This window comes from Muntiacus reevesi, chromosome 4, assembly GCF_963930625.1.
Source record: "Muntiacus reevesi chromosome 4, mMunRee1.1, whole genome shotgun sequence".
NCBI lineage: Eukaryota > Metazoa > Chordata > Mammalia > Artiodactyla > Cervidae > Muntiacus > Muntiacus reevesi.
The window spans coordinates 40,953,276-40,974,595 of record NC_089252.1 but is presented as its reverse complement, the minus strand read 5'-3'; the positions used below and the strand labels follow the sequence as shown (position 1 = coordinate 40,974,595).

Genomic DNA, 21,320 nt, shown 5'->3' with positions numbered 1-21,320 from the left:
CCAGGAGAAATGTCACCAACATCAGATGTACAGATGATACCACTTTAATGGCAGTAATTGAAGAGAAACTAAAGAGCTTCTTGATGAAGGTCAAAGAAGAGAGTGAAAAAGCTGTGTTAAAATACAACTTAAAAAAAAATGAAGATCATGGCATCTGGTTCCATCACTTCATGGCAAATATATGGGGAAAAAATGAAAACAGGGATAGACTTTATTTTTTTGGGCTCCAAAAAATAGAGAATATTGTAAAATATTCTCTAAAATATTAGAATATTGTAAAATAATTAGCCTCCAACTAATAAAAATAAATTAAAAAAAAGTAAAAGGTGCTTGAGGATGGTGACTGCAATCACAGAATTAAAAGGTGCTTGCTCAAGGAAACCAGGACTGAAAGAGACATGTGTACCCCAGTGTTCATCACAGCACTGTTTGTAATAGCCAAGACATGGAAGCAACCTAGATACCCATCAGCAGACGAATAGATAAGAAAACTATGGTACATATACACAATGGGATATTACTCAGCCATTAAAAAGAATGCATTTGAATCAGTTCTAATGAGATGGATGAAACTGGAGCCCATTATACAGAGTGAAGTAAGCCAGAAAGATAAACACCAATACAGATAAAGATAAACACTAACACATATATATGGAATTTAGAAAGATGGTAACGATAACCCTATATGCAAGATAAAAAAAGAGACACAGATGTATAGAACAGACTTCTGGACTCTATGGGAGAAGGTGAGGGTGGGATGATCTGAGAGGATAGCATTGAAACATATATATTACCAAGTGTGAAACAGATCTCCAGTCCAGGTTGGCTGCATGAGACAAGTGCTCAGGGCTGGTTCACTGGGATGACCCAGAGGGTTGGGGGGGGAGGGAGGTGGGAGGGGGGTTCAGGATGGGGAACACATGTAAATCCATGACTGATTGATGTCAATGTATGGCAAAAACCACTAGAATATTGTAAAATAATTAGCCTCCAACTAATAAAAATAAATGAAAAAAAAAAAAGTAAAAGGTGCTTGTTCCTTGGAAGAAAAGCTATGACAAAACTAGACAGCATATTAAAAAGCAGAGACATCACTTTGCCGACAAAGGTCCATAGAGTCAAAGGTATGGTTTGTCCAGTAGTCATGTGTGGATGTGAGGGTTGGACCATAAAGAAAGCTGAACACCGAAGAACTGATGCTTTCGAATTGTGGTGTTGGAGAAGACCCTTGAGAAGAGTCTCTTGGACTGCAAGGAGATCAAACCAGTCAATCTTAAAGGAAATCGACCCTGAGTATTCATTGGAAGGACTGATACTGAAGCTCCAATACTTTGGCCACTTGATGTGGAGAACTGACTCTTTGGAAAAGACCCTGATGCTGGAAAAGGTTGCAGGCAGGAGGAAAGGGGATGACAGAGGATAAGATGGTTGAATGGCATCACCAACTCAATGGACATGTGTTTGAGCAAACTCCAGGAGATAGTGAAGGACAGGGAAGCTTGGAGTGCTGTAATCCATGGGGTCTCAGACATGACTGAGTGACTGAACAACCACAACAGTAGTAACTTAAGTCTACCAAATAACCACTAAATGACATATCTAATGGGCTTAATATGAGCCAATTCAAATGCTGCATTTCTTGGGTATTATTTTATGTAATATTAAAATAATTGAAAAGGTATTTATGAACACCTGCATTTTACAGTGAGAAGATCAAATTGAGGACTGGAGCAGTTGTGATTGTCCAAAGTGACACAGCGAAGAAGTGTCTGTTCAGAAAAATGAAGTATGAAATTCTCAGGTCATTCATTTAAGTTATCATCACTATTACAGAGAGCAGATGGTGGTTCTTAGCATCAGGGAGCTGAGGGTTTTGTCACAGCACAGGTGAAGATAGCAATGTGTGGAGTCCTGACAGAGAGGCCATCCTGGCTACACTCCTCAGGGACGAGTCAGAGCAGTAACGACTACGGTTGGATGGAAGGAGTACAAACCTGTGCTGTTTGTTTGAATTCATGTTTCTGGACTAAGGGGACATGTTAGATCATAATTCCTTCTGTTGAAAGTGACAGAAATTCACTCAGATTAGCTTGACAGGAGTGGGAGGAGTCTAAGGGCAGGGCTGGATCCAGTACCTCACACCCAGTAATCGGGATGGCGTCCTCTCTCTGGACGCCCCCAGCATAGGCTCTTCCTAAAAAGGCCAGCCAGTTGACAGTCTGCACACATCTCACTCTATCAGCTCAGTAACTCCAGCAGGAAGTCTTTTCTGTGAACTGAGGTGAGAAAGTCTGGGAGGAAGACACGGGTCAGGTACCTACTTGGGAGCCAGCCATTGTAGGGGGAGATGGTCTGGGCTTTCTATCAGGGTGCTGTCCCCACCTGTGATGGCGATGAGGTTGTGGGCCTGGGCCTGAGCCCAGTCATGTATCCCCAGGAAGAGGGACTGTTGTCAGGGGGCAGAACGGGACTTCTGAAACAACAGCAGTGCCCATTCAGCGTCTCCAGCACTTGATGTGAGTCAGAATGTCTTTAAATAGTGACTTTTACCTTTCAAATTCATGTCAGTTTTGTTTCTGATATATGCACATTACAATATCTGTAAAATGTTCCATCTGTGGACAGAATCCCTCGAGGAAGTAGACTCTGAGTTGAAATTTGAATTCATAAGGTTTATTGGGGTTACTTGGGGAACAACTGCAAGGGGTAAGGGAAAAGTTAACTGTGATGCAGGACAGCAGGTCTTGGCTGATCCCACGGGGAGCTCGGGAGCTGGGGGTGGGGGGCCTGTCCTATGTACTTCTGCAGGGACCAGTGATTGGAGGGGCTGCCCAGAGGGTTGGACTCCTTGAAGGGCAGCTCCCTTGGCTAAGCCCAGCTTCCAGGGGTGTTACATACTTTCTGTGCAGGTGGTCAGCCTCAGATGCTGAGAAGCTAAAAATAAATGGTTTAGTAATGTTTCATAGTAAGTATTCATTCAGTATTTTCATATAGAGTAAACCAGATTTCATACAATGCCTTTAAACCCAGTTCAAACACAGTCAGACAAATAGGCTTAGCAAGTATATTAGGGTTGAGTTACTGTGAGTTGAAGTGGTGCAGTACAGATTTGTGACTAACATGTGAGTGTAGCTGAGCCTTGAGCAATGCAGGTTTGAGCTGTGAGGATCCGCTTATACACAGTCCTTACACGATGCATCCACGGATGCAGAACTGCAGATGCAGGGAGCCAACGAGGTACTTGAACACCTGCAGATTTCAGAGTCCACCAGCAGTCCTGGAACCAAGGCCCAAGAGTACTGAGGGATGGTTGTGTATGTTCTGCCTACCAGTGTTTTCTTAAAATTACGAACATTGAATTGATGCAACTGAAAGGGTACAAACTTTCATTTTTAAGTTCTGGGCATGTAATGTACAGCATGATGATTGCAGTTCATGATGCTATATTACATACTTGAAAGCTGCTAAGAAAGTAAATGTTCTTACAACAGCAACAACAAAAGGTAATTGTATAAGGTGGCAGAAGTGGTTGCTAACCTTATTGTGGTAGCCATTTCACAATATATACATATTCCATCAGAAATAAATAAAGGGCATTTTATATATTGAAATTCCTCCATTAAATTAATAGATAGATATTGAGCTTCAAAAATGCCAATATTTGTATTAACTTCTGAGAGTAGAATTCTGCCTCATGAAGTGTACAGGGAAGGTACAAACAAATGTAAAATTATACAGTGTGACGGCTATAGAGGAGAGGTTTATGGTGCTGCAACTGGTATGATAGGAGACTTGGCTTAACCAGGAAGGAGGAGAGGGCGTCCCTGGAACACAAGATTCTTTTGAGCCTGCTTCTGTAGGAGGAGACAGTGAGGGAGACAAGGATGGGGGCAGGGCAGCGGCCAGACGTCCAGGCAGAGTCAGATGGTGTTTGGATTAAGGGATTTGCAGTGGAAATAAAGACAGGACTTTAGTTAAGAAGAGAAAAAAAACCAGGAAGTTAAATCTGTGTGATTAATGATGGATACAGTGTTGAGTTGATGGAGATGCAGATGTCAATATAGCTGAGATGTGAATTAATGTTGTGACTGAGGTTCAGCCACAAGGCTGAAAAGGAAACCAGAACAAACTCCTAGTCTATCCCTCTGTGGTCCACCGTCTATTTTTTTTTTATAATTTTATCTATTTATTTATGACTATGCTGGGTCTCCATTGCTGCACAGGCTTTTCTCTGGTTGCAGTGAGTGGGGGCTACTCTCTAGCAGTAGTGTGAGGGCTTCTCATTGCTGTGGCTTTTCTTGTGGAGCACAGGCTCTAGGCACACAGGCTCAGTATTTGTGGCACGTGGGCTCAGTGGTTGTGGCTCCCAGGCTCTAGAGCACAGGCTTAATTGTCACCATCTGTTATTGAAATTGGCTGAAATTCACACAGGAGTAGATTCTATACTATCTGCTTCAGAATGTTTTATCTGAAGGTGGTGGTGGTGGTGGTGGTGGTTCAGTTGCTCACTCATGTCCGGGTCTTTGTGACCCCATGGACTGCAGTACACCAGGCTTCCATGTTCTTCACCATCTCCTGGAGCTTGCTCAAACTCATGCCCACTGAACTGGTGATGCCATCCATCCATCTCATTCTCTGTCATCCCCTTCTCCTCCTGCTTTCAATCTTTCCCAGCATCAGGGTCTTTTCCAATGAGGTGGCTCTTCCCATCAGGTGGCCAAAGTATTGGAACTTCAGCTTCAGCATCAGTCCTTCCAATGAATATTCAGGGTTTATTTCCTTTAGGATTGGCTGGTTTGATCTCCTTGCAGTCCAAGGGACTCCTCAGAGTTGTCTCCAACAACAACAGTTTAAAAGCATCAATTGTTTGGCGCTTAACCTTCTTTATGGTCCGACTCTCACATCCATACATGACTCCTGGAAAAACCATAGCTTTGATTATCCGCACCTTTGTCGGCAAAGTATGTCTCTGCTTTTTAATATGCTGTCTAGGTTGTCATAGCTTTTCTTCCAAGGAGCAAGCGTCTTTTAATTTCATGGCTGCAGTCACCATCTGCAGTGATTTTGGAGCCCAAGAAAATAAAGTCTGTCACTGTTTCTATTGCTTCCCCATCTATTTGCCATGACTTGATGGGATCGGATACCAGGATCTTCGTTTTTTTAATATTGTGTTTTAAGCCAGCCTTTTCACTCTTCTCTTTCACTTTCATAAAGAGGCTCTTCAGTTCCTCTTTGCTTTCTGCCATAAGGGTGGTGTCACCTGCATATCTGAGGTTATTGATATATCTCCCTGCAATCTTGATTACAGCTTGTACTTCATCTGGTCCAGCAATTTCACATGATATACTCTGCATAGAAGTTAAATAAGCAGGGTGACAATATATAGCCTTGACCTACTTTTTTCCCAATTTGGAACAAGTCCATCGTTCCATGTCCAGTTCTAACTTGCTTCTTGACCTGCCTGTAGGTTTCTCATGAGGCAGATAAGATGGTCTGGTATTCCCATCTCTCTAAGAATTTTCCACAGTTTGTTGTGGTTCAGAGTCAAAGGCTTTAGTGTAGTCAGTTCAACAGAAGTAGGTGTTGTTCTGGAATTCTCCTGCATTTTCTCTGATCCAATGGATGTTGGCAATTTGATCTCTGGTTCTTTTGCCTTTTCTAAATCCAGCTTGTATACCTGGAATTTCTCAATTCATATACTGTTGAAGCTTAGCTTGGAGGATTTTGAGCATTACCTTGCTAGTATGTGAAATGAGTGCAGTTGTGTGGTACTTTGAATATTCTTTGGCATTGTTTTTCTTTGGGATTGGAATGAAAACTGACCTTTTCCAGTCCTGTGGCCACCACTGAATTTTCCAAATTTGCTGGCATATTGAGTATAGCACTTTAACAGCATCACCTTTTAGGATTTGAAATAGTTCAGCTGAAATTCCATCACCGCCACTAGCTTTGTCTGTAGTGATGCTTCCCAAGGCCCCGTTTGACTTTGGATTCCAGGATGTCTGGCTCTAGGTGAGTGATCACACCATTGTGGTTATCTGGGTCATGAAGATCTTTTTTGTATAGTTCTGTGTATTCTTGCCACCTCTTAATATCTTCTGCTTCTGTTAGGTCCATACTGTTTCTCTCTTTTATTTTGCCCATCTCTGCATGAGATGTTCCCTTGGTATCTCTAATTTTCTTGAAGAGATCGCTAGTCTTCCCATTCTATTGTTCTCCTCTATTTCTTTGGATTGATCATTGAGGAAGGCTTTCTTATCTCTCCTTGCTATTCTTTGGAACTCTACATTCAAGTGGGTGTATCTTTCCTTTTCTCCTTTGCCTTTAGCTTCTCTTCTCTTCTCAGCAATTTGTAAGGCCTCCTCAGACAGCCATCTTGCCTTTTTGCATTTCTTTTTCTTAGGGATGGTTTTGATCACCGCCTCCTATACAGTGCTACAAACCTCCATTCATAGCTCTTCAGGCACTCTGTCTTTGAAAATATCTAGAGCTTCCCTGGTGGCTCAGCTGGTAAAGAATCTGCCTGCAATGTGGGAGACCTGGGTTTGATCCTGGATTGGCAAGATCCCCTGGAGAAGAGAATGGCTACCCACTTCAGTATTTTGGCCTGGAGAATTCCATGGACTATCCATGGGGTTGTAAAGAATCAGACACGACTTTCACTTTCATTCAGAATTTTAATTTGAGAAAGTAGTTTGATGAAATTTGATGCATAAATGTTTTATTTGAATTTTAATTGGTAGAATCTAAAGAAGATTCAAGAAATGGAGAAGAGTGATGAATCGAACACAGACCTGGAAGAGCTGAAAAATGCTGACTGGGTAAGATGGCTGGGTATTCTCTCTATGCTGTTTAGTGTTGGAGAAATCATATCATGTTATTAAACTGCTAGTTTATCTTAAGGACTACCGTATGAATTGATACTGTACCAATTTGAAAACTGTCTGATTTTATTAGAAACCCCCCAGGGTCTCTGAGAATTTCAGTGTTTTACACTATTGACCTTTCTAAGTGTATGGGTACCTTAGTATCTTATGTGTAAGTCAGAGTTGAAGCTCTGTTTAAGGATTTAGTGAGGCTGTAGTGGGAGAAGGCAGTGGCACCCCACTCTAGTACTTTTGCCTGGAGGATCCCATGGACGGAGGAGCCTGGTAGGCTACAGTCCATGGGGTCAAGAAGAGTCAGACACGACTGAGCGACTTCACTTTCACTTTTCACTTTCATGCACTGGAGAAGGAAATGGCAACCCACTCCAGTATTCTTGCCTGGAGAATCCCAGGGACGGGAGCTTGGTGGGCTGCCGTCTATGGGGTCACACGGAGTTGGACACGACTGACATGACTTAGCAGCAGCAGCAGAGGCTATAGTGAGGCCTGTTCATTATCCAGTAAATAGTCAAACTGGATTGGGGCCTGGGAATGCAGATGGGTCGTGCAGCGTTTCTGTCCCTGCGAGAGAGAAGACAGATTTCCAGGACAGATGACTGTGTATTCATGTGACCCTGCCGAATATCTGCTGTTTCTTCAGATGGTGCTAGATCTAGGCCTGCTGACCTCGAGGGTTGCTGCCTTCCTGTAGGACTGAGTCGGGACAGGACAGTGAATATATGAAGCTGGACTGAGCTGCGTTCAGCTGTTAGTGGGAAGGCAATGGTAGGGTTCTGACTTTTCATGTTAAAGGTACTGGATAAATAGTGACACATGAAGTGAGGAAATCAGAAAACTCAGTGTAAGAGGTTATGAACAAGTTGCTTTTACCCTTGATAGATTTTGTCATTTTCCAACAGCTTTATTAAGGTGTAGTGTACATAACAGTAAGCTGCATATATTTTAAAAGTACAGTTTGATAAGTTTGACATACATTTATGTAGCTATTTGAGCCACTTGTTAATTTTTAACACTGTATAATATTTCAGTTAAATATATCAATTTTCTCTTTACTGAAGTTGAGACTATGACAGCTTACAGGATAACAAAAGGGTTAAAGTATAATAATAACATTTAATATGTTTTATTATAAATACTTCACATATATCTCATTTTCTTGAAGGGCAGTAAAGCAACTTGGTGTTACTTATAGATAAGGAATTTGATATTAAATAATTTGTAAAAAGACAGTAACGAAACAAAAATTGTCATTTTTGAGCATTTTCTCTGTGTAGAACATTATACCTCAGCTCTCAACAAGTTATAAAGTATCACTTTTTTTATTGATGAGGAAGCCAGGGTTTAGATATTGGAAACAAGTTGCTTGGATGTCCAGGGGCAGTTGGTGGTTGTCCCAGTTAGCTGTGGTTACAGTACCGCTGTGTAACTGAACGTGACACTGTACCTCGGCCTGAAGCAGTAATGTTTACTCAGCTCATGCATCTATAGACCAGAGTGGTAGCTCCACTCTGCTTCATCTCTCTCCCGGATAATCCTGCCAGAGGGCCTTGTGCCAGCCCACGCTAGGTGTTTCCAGGGAGTGACAGGAGCAGAGTGATATGCCCTTGTGCGTTTGCTGTTGAAGCATTTGGTTGTGTCGTGTCCACTAATCCAGTGGCCAAGCCAGATGTAGAGCCAAACCCAGAGTCAAGTGTGAGAAGCTGGTGCCTTTGCAGTGCACAGAGCCACATGACGGATGGGACGTGAGGGACACTGAGGCTGGATGCAGGTGACACAGGGGTGAGTTAGGGTTTTATCCAGGTGTCTCCACAATTAGAGCTGGTGGATTCTCGACTGGCTTTCCACCTGCTTTTTGGTCCCTAAAATCTAATTTTTAAAATAGTTTTTGTTTGGTTTACTTGGTGTTTTGTAATCCAAGCTCTTAATTTCTTCTGTATGACTGTAACTATTTAGAGTAAATTAGTAAATTTACTCACGAATGTTTTTCCACACTTGGCTCCTTCAGGCTCGGTTCTGGGTGCAGGTGATGAGGGATTTGAGGAATGGAGTAAAGCTCAAGAAGGTCCAGGAGCGGCAGTACAACCCGCTGCCCATTGAATATCAGCTCACCCCATACGAGATGCTAATGGATGACATTCGATCCAGAAGATACACTTTGCGAAAAGTGATGGTAAGTAACAGGAAACTATTCATGGATTCAAATGGCTGGTTTTTGGTAATCTTGCTTGTTAAAAATCTTTTCACTATTATGTTTTAAAAATTATTGCTTCTCATAAAATTAATGCATGGTCTTTATAGAAAAGTTGGTAAATATAATAAGCTCAAGAAGAAAAGTTACAAATGTGTAATTTCACAGTTGAGACAGAAAGTTTGCTAACAGGCTGGTGCATAACCTTCAGTCTTTTTTCTGTCCACTTTATTTGGGCAAAATGGATTAATATTGAAAACTTTGTCCTGTGACCAGTTGTTTTCACGTAACATGTGAGTGTTTTCACATAATATGTGTTTTCCCCTGTCATTATTCAACATCATCATTTCTAAGTGACTGCATCTTTCCCAGCTGCAGCTGCACCAGAGTTTATTAGGCTAATCAAGTTGTCTCGTTATAAGCAGGCTGTTTTGTGTAACCTTGCATTATAAGTCTTTTTCAAAAGCTCCAGTGAAATCCTGAGTTAAGCTCTTAGACTCAGAACCCTGCTAGCTTTACCTCTGCATTATGTCCTGAATCTGACCACCTCCATTTCAGAGGAGGTGAAATCATCACCTCTCATTTAGACTATTACTGTGGCCTCCAGGTGGTCTCCTCTTACTCTCGCCCCCAAAACAGCTTGAGTAAACCTGTTAAATTGAAAATGTGACCATGTCATCGCCCTGTGTAAAACCTTCCACTTCTTTCCATCACACTCACAATAAGCAGCCGTTTTGATCTTGGCCTTAGAGTCTGGTGTGGGTTGCCTCTCAGCCCTCACCTTCTGCCACCTTCCTGGCTGGTCTCCTCTTTACTTCCCTGGTCTCTGCCGCCACTTAAAAGGTCCCTCTTGTGACCTGCAGCTGAGCCCTTGCTGTTCTCTTTTGCTGGAGGCCTCTTACACGTCTGCGTAACTCACTTCTCTTCACTTCTCGGGTCTCCGCTCAAACCACCCACTCATTGGAAGAGTCCTTACCTAAGTGTGTCCATGGCTCGTGTTGCCATGTATTTTCAAATTTACTGTCTCTCACAAATACAGGGACATGGTGAAAACAATTTTTTTGCTCTTTTTGCTGAGCTTATTAGCTAAAATACTTTTCTTGATTAGTTATTTAGGGTATTTTATTTGATATATATGTTCATGTTATCTGTGAAACGGGATCCATTTATTTCTTTGTTTCCAATCTGGATGCCTGATGGTCACCCTGGTTAGAACCTTCAGTTCTTTGTTGAATGGGTGTGGCAAAAGCATGCATCCATATTGTTGGATTCCTGATTTTAGGGGGAATGCATTCAATCTTTTCGCAAATGACTTTTATGCTGAGGAAGTTTCTTTCCAGTCCAAGTTTGTTGTGTGTTTTTATCATAAAAATGTGTTGGATTCTGACAAATCCTTTTTCTGCATCAATAAAGAAAGTCATGTGGGTTCTTTTGTTTCATTCTGTTAATGTGACATATTACATTGAGTGATTTTTCATGTGTTAAACCACCCTTGTGTTTATGGGATAAATCCCACTTGGTCATGATGTATAATCCTTTTAACATGCTGCTAGAGTACTTCCTGATGCTTTCTTGAGGATTTTTGTGCCCATGTTCAGAAGGAATTTCATCTACTATTTTCTTGTGAGGTCTTTGTCTGCCTTCATATTGGGGTAAGACTGGCCTCACAGTAAAATGGGGAGTGATGCCTCTTTTTCTAATTTTTGAAACAGTTTATGAAGGGTTGGGACTAATTCTTTAAATATTTGAGTAGAATCCACAAGTGAAGTCTTCAGATTCTGGGATTATCATTATTGGAAGATTTTTGATTGTGGATTTAATCTCTCTCCCTGTTACAGGTCTGGTTAGGTTCATGTCCTTCCTTTCTTTCCTCCTCCCTCCTTCCTTCCCTTTGTTCCTTCTTAGTCTTGGTAGTTTGTATCTTTATATGAACTTGTCTGTCTAGATTGTTCTATATGTTTTGTACAATTATCACAGTATTCTCTTGTGGCTTCAAGTTACGGTCTACTGTCCTTTTCTTTAAGCCTAAGTGACTTCCTTTAGCATTTCTTGTAGGGCAGGGTTACTAGTGGTGAACTCTCTTAGTGCTTGTTTGCCTGAGGATGTCTTAATTTCTTCTTCATTTTGAAGTAGAGTTTTGCTGGGTGTAGTATTCTTGGCTGAAATTGTTTTGTTTATCTTTAAACATTATCCCACAGCCTTTGACCTCTTTTCTGATGAGAAATCACCTGTGAATCTTTTGAGGATTCCTTCTATGTGATAGTCATTTTTTGCTGCTTTCAATATTTTTGTCTGTCAACAATTTGACTATAATGTGTTCTGTTATGGCTCTCTTTGAGTCTTTTTTCTTTCTTTCTTTCTTTGAGTCTTTTGCTTGGAATTTATAGATGTGACTCAGATGGTAAAGTATCTGCCTGCAATGCAGAAGACAGGTTTGATCCCTGGGTCAGGAAGATCCCCTGGAGAAGGCAATAGCAACCCACTCCGATATTCTTGCCTGGCAAACGTTTCCATGGACACCAGAGCCTGGTGGGCTACGGTCCATGGGGTTGCACAGAATCAGACATGACTGAGCAGCTAACACTTTCACTTCATTTTTCTTGGATGAGTAGATTTGTATTATTATCAAATTTTGCAAGTTTTCAGCCATTAGTTCTTCACATTTTCTTTATCTTTTCTTGTCTTTTCAGTCCCTGTGGGACTCCTCTTATGTGAATGTTTGTACAGTTTGGAGGTTGTGATTAGTAAGTAAGGAAAAACGTTACTTACGTTGCTCTGTGGTACCCATTGTTTCTTTCCTTTTTCTGTCATTCTCTCTATGGCTAATTCCATGCAGTTCACTTGACTTAAGTTTATAGTGAGCCCCTCTGCAGGGAACTGGGCAGATGGCAGTTCTAATGGTGATCGGTTTTGTGTGGGGTAAATTTTCATGTTTAGTCTAACAGGCTAAGCTTCTAATTAATTCCTTATTATATATATTTGTACCTCCTAAGTGAGAGTGGAAATTCAACTACTCGTATTTAATCAGTCAAAAACTAGATACATTTTTTAAAATTTTACTGTTATCAATGTAATGCCACTTTCTAATTTTTTTAAAAACAAATATTGTTGTAAAGAGTAAACACACACACAAATAGGATTTTCGTATATAGTCTATATCTGAGGCAATATGTTAAGATGGTCTTAATTTAATCTTCAGGTTTAAAATGCATAACTACACCATAGTAATCCACCCTTTTCTGTATATTTGTGAAGCTGATGGTGGGAATTGAATGACTTAGCCATATTGGATCATGTTCAGAATATTAAGTTATAGAAGTGCAAAACATTTCAATTGACTTCTTTCAAAGTGTTTTGGTAAAATAATTGTAACAAATAACTTCAAATAAGTCACCTTTGATGTAGAAACTTAACATCTTTTATTTAGAAGTTGTATTTTCTTTTAAGGCATTGTGACTCAAAAGTAAGATTAAGTTATGTAACTGTCTTATTTACCTACAGGTCTACAGTTTGTGTTCATTCTAGAAATTATCCTTACAGCTCAGATAACTTGTTTCAGAATGTGTTCTGTGTCTATATTAAAAAAGTAATCTCACTGACCCAGTAGTGGAGTGGAATTTGCACACTTTCCCTTCTGCCTATATGGAATAGGTTGACTCACGTTTGCACTGGCCTGCCATTTCTCTCATGAGCAGTGGCACATGCTGGATAACTGGGATCCAGGATCCAACTTCTGACTAGTGAAGACACTGACATTACTGTGCTTATTTGGGGAATGGAACTTACAACCTTGGCCTTATTTCAAGCATTGTCTTCCTCAACCCTGTTGTGATGGAAAGGACATTAAAATAAAAGCAAGTGAAAAATAGCTAAAAAGACATGTATTATCCTATTCAGGAGTAGAATAGAAGATTCTGATTAAGTTGTTCATACAAGGTTTAAAAAGAAAAATTGTGTAACCTGAGGTCCATGGGTAAAGAGTGCTGTGGCGGGCCTTCAGCTCCACTGGTATAGGCCTCCTTACACCAGGGACTAGCAATCCCAAGTTGGCTCGGTTCAGGTGGCTTTCACTTCTGACTCTCACGTGGGGCATCCAGTCCTCACTGGGGCTGGTGGGTGGGCACGGGGAAGAGGGCCCTGGATGTCAGGAGGCTTGTCATACACCTGAGTGGCCACATTTGCAAGGGGGGTACTGGGTCTGGAGCAGCAGTTCAGGTTCTTTTTTTTTTAGTCAACTTTATTTCTCACTCCATTTCAGTCAATCAGTTGTGTCCGACTCTTTGCAACCCCATGGACTGCAGCACGCCAGGCCTCCCTGTCTATCGCCAACTCCCAGAGTTTACTCAAACTCATGTCCATTGAGTCGGTGATGGCATCCAACCAACCATCTCATCCTCTGTCTTCCCCTTCTCCACCTGCCTTCAGTCTTTTCCAGCATCAGGGTATTTCTCAGCTGACACAAAAATAGTGACATTAACAGAAAATAATGCAGGAGTATACAGTGGCAATAAAAAATTAATCAACAGTTGACTAATGACCATGAGCAGTTAAAATATATTTAAGATTGGGAGACACATAAGAAAATTGTTCATGCCCTGAAATCTTACAGTTCAGATAAGAAAATACTTCTAAAAAGTTTAACTAAATTTTATGATAATTCTAAAAATTTACATGACATTTCCAATAGCAAATTGTGAAGATTAAAGAAACCTTCCTAACCTGTCCAAAAAAACAATCAGCCATAGGTGATAGAGGAATAACTGAATTAGCTTTTTTCCCTCCAATAAAATTGATGTATTATACAATTATTAGAATATGATAAAATAAAAGAGTGGGTCCCCAAAGTAGAGGGGGGAAGTACAGAGGCTTTCCAGGCAATTCATTAACCAAAGCAGCATGCTCATTTTCTGATCTTGAGAAGTTTAAAGTGTTCATCAGTTTTCAAGATGTATAATTCATTAACATTTGTTTTTCATCATTTATGAGAAGCATAAAGCATGTTGTGCTTTGTGAGAAGCAGAAGAGAAAATGCCTATCAGGTCTGTCTTTGTTTTCATGTGAGACTGGGAAATAAGTATGACTTACGGTCAGAACTGTGCCTCCTGGGGGTCCAGAGTGTGAGTTTACTAAGGTGTGATTTTGTGGGTTTCTGGAGTTTCCTTAAATTTCTTAAAAAATCTTTGTGACATGTTGCTTTAGAAAGAGAGTACGTTAAAGCAGGAGTCAGACAGACCAGGACTCTGCCAAACTCTGTTTCTTACCAATTCTATTGATATAGCAGACATCCTCCTTGACCTGAACCTGAATACTGTCTACAGAACATGAATTGTACCCAGCCCTTCCCCTTAATATGTATTCCCAAACTTTGTACAAGGATGAAAACAAGAGGTGAAAGACTTTCTAAATTATATAATATTTAAGCATAGTATTACTTATTCCATTCATAGTCATAATTTTAGAAAGTTCTTGTTGGAAGCATGTATCTTACATATAATTTCCCAGAATAGTAGAACTGCAGTGTGCTTGGCATTTCTTCAGTCCTTCAGTTGTTTTTGCTCTGAATCACTCAGCCATTTGCTCTCCATTTAATTGATTTGAAATTTCTCCTCGGTGGAGCCAGATTCCACTGCAGTGGCTTTGAAGTGATGTGTGTGGATGTGTGTGCCCAGAAGCTTGTACAGACAATCCTGTCATCACATGACGTATGTGGACGGGTGTACACAGAAGCTTGTACAGACAATCATGTCGTCACATGAGGTATGTGGACGTGTGTACCCAGAAGCTTGAACAGGCTGTCCTGTCGTCACATGGATCTTCTGCTTTCTGTCTCTTTTCAGGTGAATGGTGATATTCCCCCTCGGTTAAAAAAAAGTGCTCATGAAATCATCCTGGACTTCATCCGATCAAGGCCTCCTTTAAATCCAGTACGTGGTCTGACACCTCCCCATGGCTGGCAAACGTGTGGCAACATGTTCCGCCCACAGCCCGTGGCCACAGAACACAGCTCCTGGAGGAGACGCTTTTCTCTCCTGATTGTGAAGCCCGACTGTGAACACAATGCCACGTAGCTTGCGTGTGTGCTGCCGCCCTGTACTTAAGGGTGCAGACACCTCACCTTGGTTACAGGAAATTCACATTGCTGCCTCCTCTTTCACAGTAGCCATGGTCCTCTGATCGTGGGGTTCTTTCTGGAGACCATGGATCAGGGTGTTCTGATCAGATCTCATTGTTGGTTTGTGTTTCCTCTGCTCTACGCTTACCTCCCCTGGCTCCACAGCCAGCACTCACGAGGGCCTCTCAAACCCCTTGTACATTCAGTAACTTCAGTAACTAGAGAGAAAGGGTATTTCCTTGTTAGTTTGTATACATCTAAAACACAGTTAATCATTCCTCTATCTTTCTCTAATAAGGGAAAGAGGCCACGTAGGAAATGATTTTAGGAGGGCAGGTTGTGTAGAGCAGAGAGAGCATAGAATCAGAGCCCGGCTCTGCACACCCACGCACGGTGTGGTGAGCGCACGTTTTTTAGCAAATTCATCTTTTTGAGCAAGTTCATCAGCCTTCCCGAGCCTTTATTTCCTCAGCTGCAGACTGAAGTGAATGATCTAAGAAGGTTGTTAGGACTTAACTCAAAAATGTTACTTTCAAAAACAGTAATAGAGATGACATACTGCTTGCATTTCAGCAGCTTGCCTATCATGGTAGCATTTAGGGAGCATGACAACAGGTCACTGCAGTTGCTTAGTTGTGTCCAACTCTTTGCGACCCGTGGACTGTAGCATGCCATGACAATAGCTGGAGCACAGCTGACTCATTAGCGTGGCTTGAGTTCATGTGCTTGAACCACTGTGCCATCCAGTCATCTTCCTATGGCTCGAAAACTCTTTTATCAAGCAGTATGGCAGTCAGTAAAATACAGTTTTATAATACTGTGCTATATGAATGGACTTCAGTAAGAATTATTTAAGGATGACTACTCCAGCTCTAGCTATTACTTTTTTCCCAAGGCCTCAGCCAGAAAACTGAAACCTACTCCACCACGGCCCCGGAGCCTCCACGAAAGGATCCTGGAAGAGATCAAGGCTGAGAGGAAGCTGCGGCCTGTGTCCCCCGAGGAGACCAGACGCAGCAGGCTCGGTGAGTCCCAGGCGGGAGAGTTGCCCGCCCTAGAAGCAAACTCGCCTCACTCCTCTCCCTCCCTGTCTCCCCTTCTCCTCCCCCACCACACACACCCTCACAAGTGATGTTCATTCTCGAAATACATGGAGTAGGAAGTTCCTCCCTGAGATGCCAAGTGTAAGGGCACCCCACCATGGTGTGGGCGGAGCTCTGTAGATCCCAGGGTATGGTTTTAGGACAGCCCTTCACCTCTCTGAGCTTCCATTCCTTGGTTGGCAGGAAGAGGATACAGATTCTTCCACACATTCATGTGACTTCCATGTAAGAATGAATCAAATAGGATATTTTATAAACAGTAGTACACACATGGATAAGTTACATTTTAGAAATAGGAATAATAGATACATCAAGTTTCTATTGTCTTAATTATCATTCAAAGTTATGTGTTATGTGATGAGGGACTCTACTGATAGCACTTATTACTAAACTTCCTTTATAGTTATTTTATGTCTTTTATAAGCACACACTGATTTCCATTTAGAGCAAGAACATATTATGACACGTAAACAGCTCTCCTCCAGTTTGTAAAATGAAAGATGCCCAAGATATTCAGGGAGATAGTGTCTGGTAGCACCTGCCTGGGAATGGAGCTGGTGCCGAGACCCTGTCTCCTGGTTTCTCTTCCCATCTCTTCCCTCTCCCACGCCCACCTGGGCCTCAGGTTGCTACCACAGCTCCTCCTTCTTGAGCAGCCACACACTCGCCTTGGTGTGTTTCTGACTTCCTTGTTTCCCACACTGCGCACAGGCTTCTCAGAAAGTTCAGACCCACATGTGCAGCCAGCCGTCACTGGGCAGGACCTCCTCCCCCCACTTGCAGGACAAGCCCCACCACAGGTGACCTTACCTGCTTTCCCCCAAAACTGTCTGCCACTGCTCCCATCTCAAAGCCCAGGGCCAAGAGTGTAGTGTCCCCTGTGACGGTCCAGCAGCCAAGCGCTTGATCTGACTGCTTCTGATCTTCAGGGTCCTCCCCTCCTCTGAGCCAGGTCTCTCCTCCTCTGTCTGCTCAGTTGCACCAGCTCTGATGACTCCCCTGCCTCCTGTGACTCTCGGTCACTGTGTCTGCTGCTGGGCCGTGGCCACAGGGCCCACTTCCGTCTTGCTGGCTGCTGTGTCCCCGTCTGCACTGTAGGTAACAGCAATGGAAAGTGCTTCCCAAGGTGCTAAAGCAATAGAACAGCTTCCCTAGCCAGAGCTGAAGAGTGAGGAGAGGCAAGGTGCACGTATCCCTGTTGAAACAGCAAGTGTTTCCCTTTAAAATTATTAAAACAAATCCATATGATCATGTATATAGTAATGAGCCAAAACTGTACAGGATGTAAGTGGAAAGTTCTTATCCTGGGAGTCCTTGAATGAGCCTGAGGAAGGTCTGTGCATCCTTGCAGTGTAACACATTTGTACATATTTCCCAGAGGGCATGTGTGGGGGTGGTCCATAGTTTTCCCCAGATTTCTAAAGGATGCACAGTCTAAAGGAGTAAGAACCACTATAGAAAAATAAGGAGATGGTATTATAGAATGTCAGCTTAAGACAAGATTTTAAAAGAATTACTGTGTCTTGAGATGGAATAATAGGGTAATAGGAAATATTTCAACAGAACTATAAGGTAAAACCCACATGTTGCCCTGAGAAAAGTAAGCTTCAGGCTTTACAAGAGTAAATTCCAGTGGAAGCACCCGTAGGACAGAGATGAGCAGGACATAAAGTGCCAAGTGATGGGATGGTCACACAAGTGCTCTGAACCTGGGGTGAGGGGTGCAGCCAGGGGCCAAGTGTGCGGGAGGCCAGCGGTCCTTGTGGTCAGCAAAGGGACACTGCATGTGGTGTCACATGCCCTCATTGTATACATATTCTTCTTTTTCATTTAAACAAATTAGATGCTAGCTAACAGGAAACCTGCTTTAGAATAATTAAATGCCAATTTTGTGTTTAGTATGTCTTACTCTTTTGTTTTATCCTTATGAATTAGTGTGTCACAACAACCGGAATTGAGCTGTTGTTGAAAGTGATTGTTCTATGAGAGTCTTACTTTTAAAACTGATCTTGAACCTTAACTAGAAAATAAGAAATTGGGCTTTTCTCGTTCTGCTGATCTACATTGGTTCTTACTACACAATTTCACTTTGAGAAGTTTGGATAAAGTTGACAGGATTATCTTGAAGAAAAGAAGTGAAAGTGTTAATCACTAAGTCGTGTGCAACTTTTTGTGACCCCATGGACTTTAGCCCACCAGGCTCCTCTCTCCATGGGGTTCTCCAGGCAGGAATACTGGAGTGAGTTGCCGTTTCCTTCTCCAGGGGATCTTCCTGACCCAGGGATCAAACCTGAGGCTCCTGAGTGGCAGGTAGATTCTTTACCATCTGAGCCCATCCTGAAGAAGTTTCCCTAAATACTTTTATAACCTTTCCTCTCCTTGTAATTGCAAGTAGAAACCCACTATAGAAATTGGCCAAATGTTTAAAGAAGAAACGCTCCCCGTGATTTCAGCAGCAGCAGCGTGCGCTGTGACAGGGCTCGTGTGTCATGTGGCACACACAGGAACTACGTCCTCTCTTGGAATCGTGGCAGCAGGACTGTCTTCCCACGTGGGCGAACATGACCCACAGCATAGTCTCTGAGGATGTGATGACTGACGTGTGTCCAAGTTGTCTTATATTCTTATGTGTCCCTGTTATTTTACAGGCTAGTTCCATATTTTTTTCCTGTTAAGTCTGAAATTACTGTTCTTGTGCATCAGTCTTTGTTTACAACTGATAATTTTCTTTTTCCTAACACTTTTCTGATATCTCATACTATATTGAGATTTGAGGCTGTAAATGGTTCTTTTAACAACATCTGCCAAAAACACATGAAGAGACTTCATTCTGATAAATATGGGTATTAGAACTCTCTACACTTCTACATCTGCCTCAGAAACGTGAGGACCTTCGAGTCTGCCGCCTTCTGACCACACAGGCACCTGTCTTCCCTGATGGTGGTGGGGTGGGGTAGGATGGATAGAACTGGTAAGAGCTTGGGACTGCAGTGAAAATGGGTAATTCTCACTCTTACAAATACCCAAATTCTTTTATCAGCTTTATTGAGATATAATTTACCTACCATAAAATTCAGCCGTTTGATATTTTTTAATGTATATAATAAAATTTTTAAAACCGATGACTTCCAACAGGAAATAAGTTTATTCTTAAGAAATTCCATTTGTTTAACTGTTACTAGGTGCTCTGAGCACCTTTTTATTTGGTATGGAAATTGTTTAATTTTTCTAACAATCCCTTGAAATAGGTACCATTATGCCCATTTTACACTTGAAGTAATGGAAGCACAGAGAGGTTAAGTAACTTGCCCAGAATCACACTGCATGTAAATGGTAGAGCTGAGGTTCAAACTCAGGCTCTCTGGCTCCTGAGGCCTTGCTTTAAGTGCCAGGTCTAATGGCCTACGGTGGAGAATAAGTGATGCTTTGTGATGCTGGTAGTGCCTGAATGAGATTTTTACAAGATGTTTGACCTGTATGCAGAGACCCAACTTCTCATCCTGAAATAAATTAAGAATACGTTTGTTCTTAAATTTTAAAGATTTTGTATATTCCGTAAAAGCGTGTTTTAAAACATGGCTTGTTTTTTCTTTAGAACTCTTTTATATTTAAGTAAAAAGTTCCATGCTGTGATTCTAAAGTGTTTTTATCTTTATCATGCTTTCATTCTTGTTCTTTAAAAGCTGTTTTTTTCTTTTATTGTTACTCTGTTTCAAGTCTTAATGATACAGTTAAAACTAAGATGCCATATTGCAGATAGTTTCTTGCTGCCTTCTGCCTTAAAGTGTGGAGTGTACCACCGCAGGTCTTGAACCCTCCTCCCTTTTTCGTCCTCCCTGTAAAGCCTAACATCTGAATTACTTTCCTTTTATTGTTTGTTTTCTTTTTTCAGCAATGCGGCCACTTAGCATGTCTTACAGTTTTGACTTGTCAGGTAAAGCACTTTCACACCTGACGTGGGTTTTGTGGTCTCTGTGAAATACATTTCATTCATCTGCTTGTTCAAACATGTCAGAAAAGAAAATTGAAAGGCTTCTTCTAAGCTGTGGTCAGTCATATAAAACAGCCTTTCTTTGAAAATAGTTTAAAAAAATAAAACTGTAATAAATCTCTTGCTTTCCAAGGAAGGGCCTGTGAAAGAACCTTGATGCTTGTGGTTGTGAAATGTGCTGCCCATTACACCCAGTCTCATAAGGCAGTGGAGAGTCTAAGAGAACTCCGCCTTCAGAGCCTAGAAACAAGAAAGAGTTTTGACACTTGTTACTCTTTGAAGCATTCATTCAAGCAGCTAAACTCGGAAGTGTCAGCTGCTTCTGAAGATGAGTGCTCCACAGTTGGGGGACGAGAGCCAGCTCTATACCCAGGGCTTCTGTGCATGGGGCTTTGTCATGCTGGTGGTGTGCTGGTTAAGAGACTTTGGTTGTAAAATACAATCATGTGTCCTGGGTTTGTAGTACAAGTTTAGAGCCCTTCTTTTAAATAGACAGGGATTAATGGTGAAACAAGTAACTATTCATGACAAAATTTGATCTGTAAAATCAGCCCCCTTTTTAAGTTGACTTTTTAAACTGTATATGAGTGAATTTTCAAAGCCAACTTAGTCCCAAATTAAAATGTTTTGCACATTAGAATTTTGGAGTTTGGAAGCTGCTGCTTTCAATGTGAAATGAGATAAGACATTGGAACTAGTATTTCCTTCCAAAATTTTTTTGTGTGTGCCATGAAATTGTTGGCATATCTTACACACAAATTCATATTTAAAGAACCTGAGAGTTCTAGTATCATGTTCTGTCTGAATATTTGCTGAACATCTTCCAACTGCAAAACTAGTTCCCATCTGCTTTTTAAATTTCTGTATATTTGTGGTTCTCTTAGGCATGACTAATATTTCCCTTTCAAGAAACTCAGATACATCAGTCTTCACTTACTACTTCTGACTGACCACTGAAGAGCTTTTTCTGTTTTCTTTATCCATTTGGCAATTTTTATTTTATCAACCATTTGCAAAGTGACTTTGTAAAAAAAAAAAA

At 41.5% G+C, this 21,320-nt stretch overlaps 1 protein-coding gene across 2 annotated transcripts in view; it reads left to right on the top strand.

Moving 5' to 3' along the window:
- SPIRE1 (spire type actin nucleation factor 1) overlaps positions 1–21,320 on the top strand; it is a 146,614-nt gene that overhangs the window by 100,935 nt on the left and 24,359 nt on the right. For both annotated transcript variants that reach the window (XM_065932610.1, XM_065932612.1), the window contains exons 5-8: positions 6,744–6,821; positions 8,893–9,057; positions 14,913–14,999; positions 16,083–16,212. In XM_065932610.1, the coding sequence (XP_065788682.1) occupies positions 6,744–6,821; positions 8,893–9,057; positions 14,913–14,999; positions 16,083–16,212 (460 nt within the window). The remainder of the gene's footprint in view (positions 1–6,743; positions 6,822–8,892; positions 9,058–14,912; positions 15,000–16,082; positions 16,213–21,320) is intronic.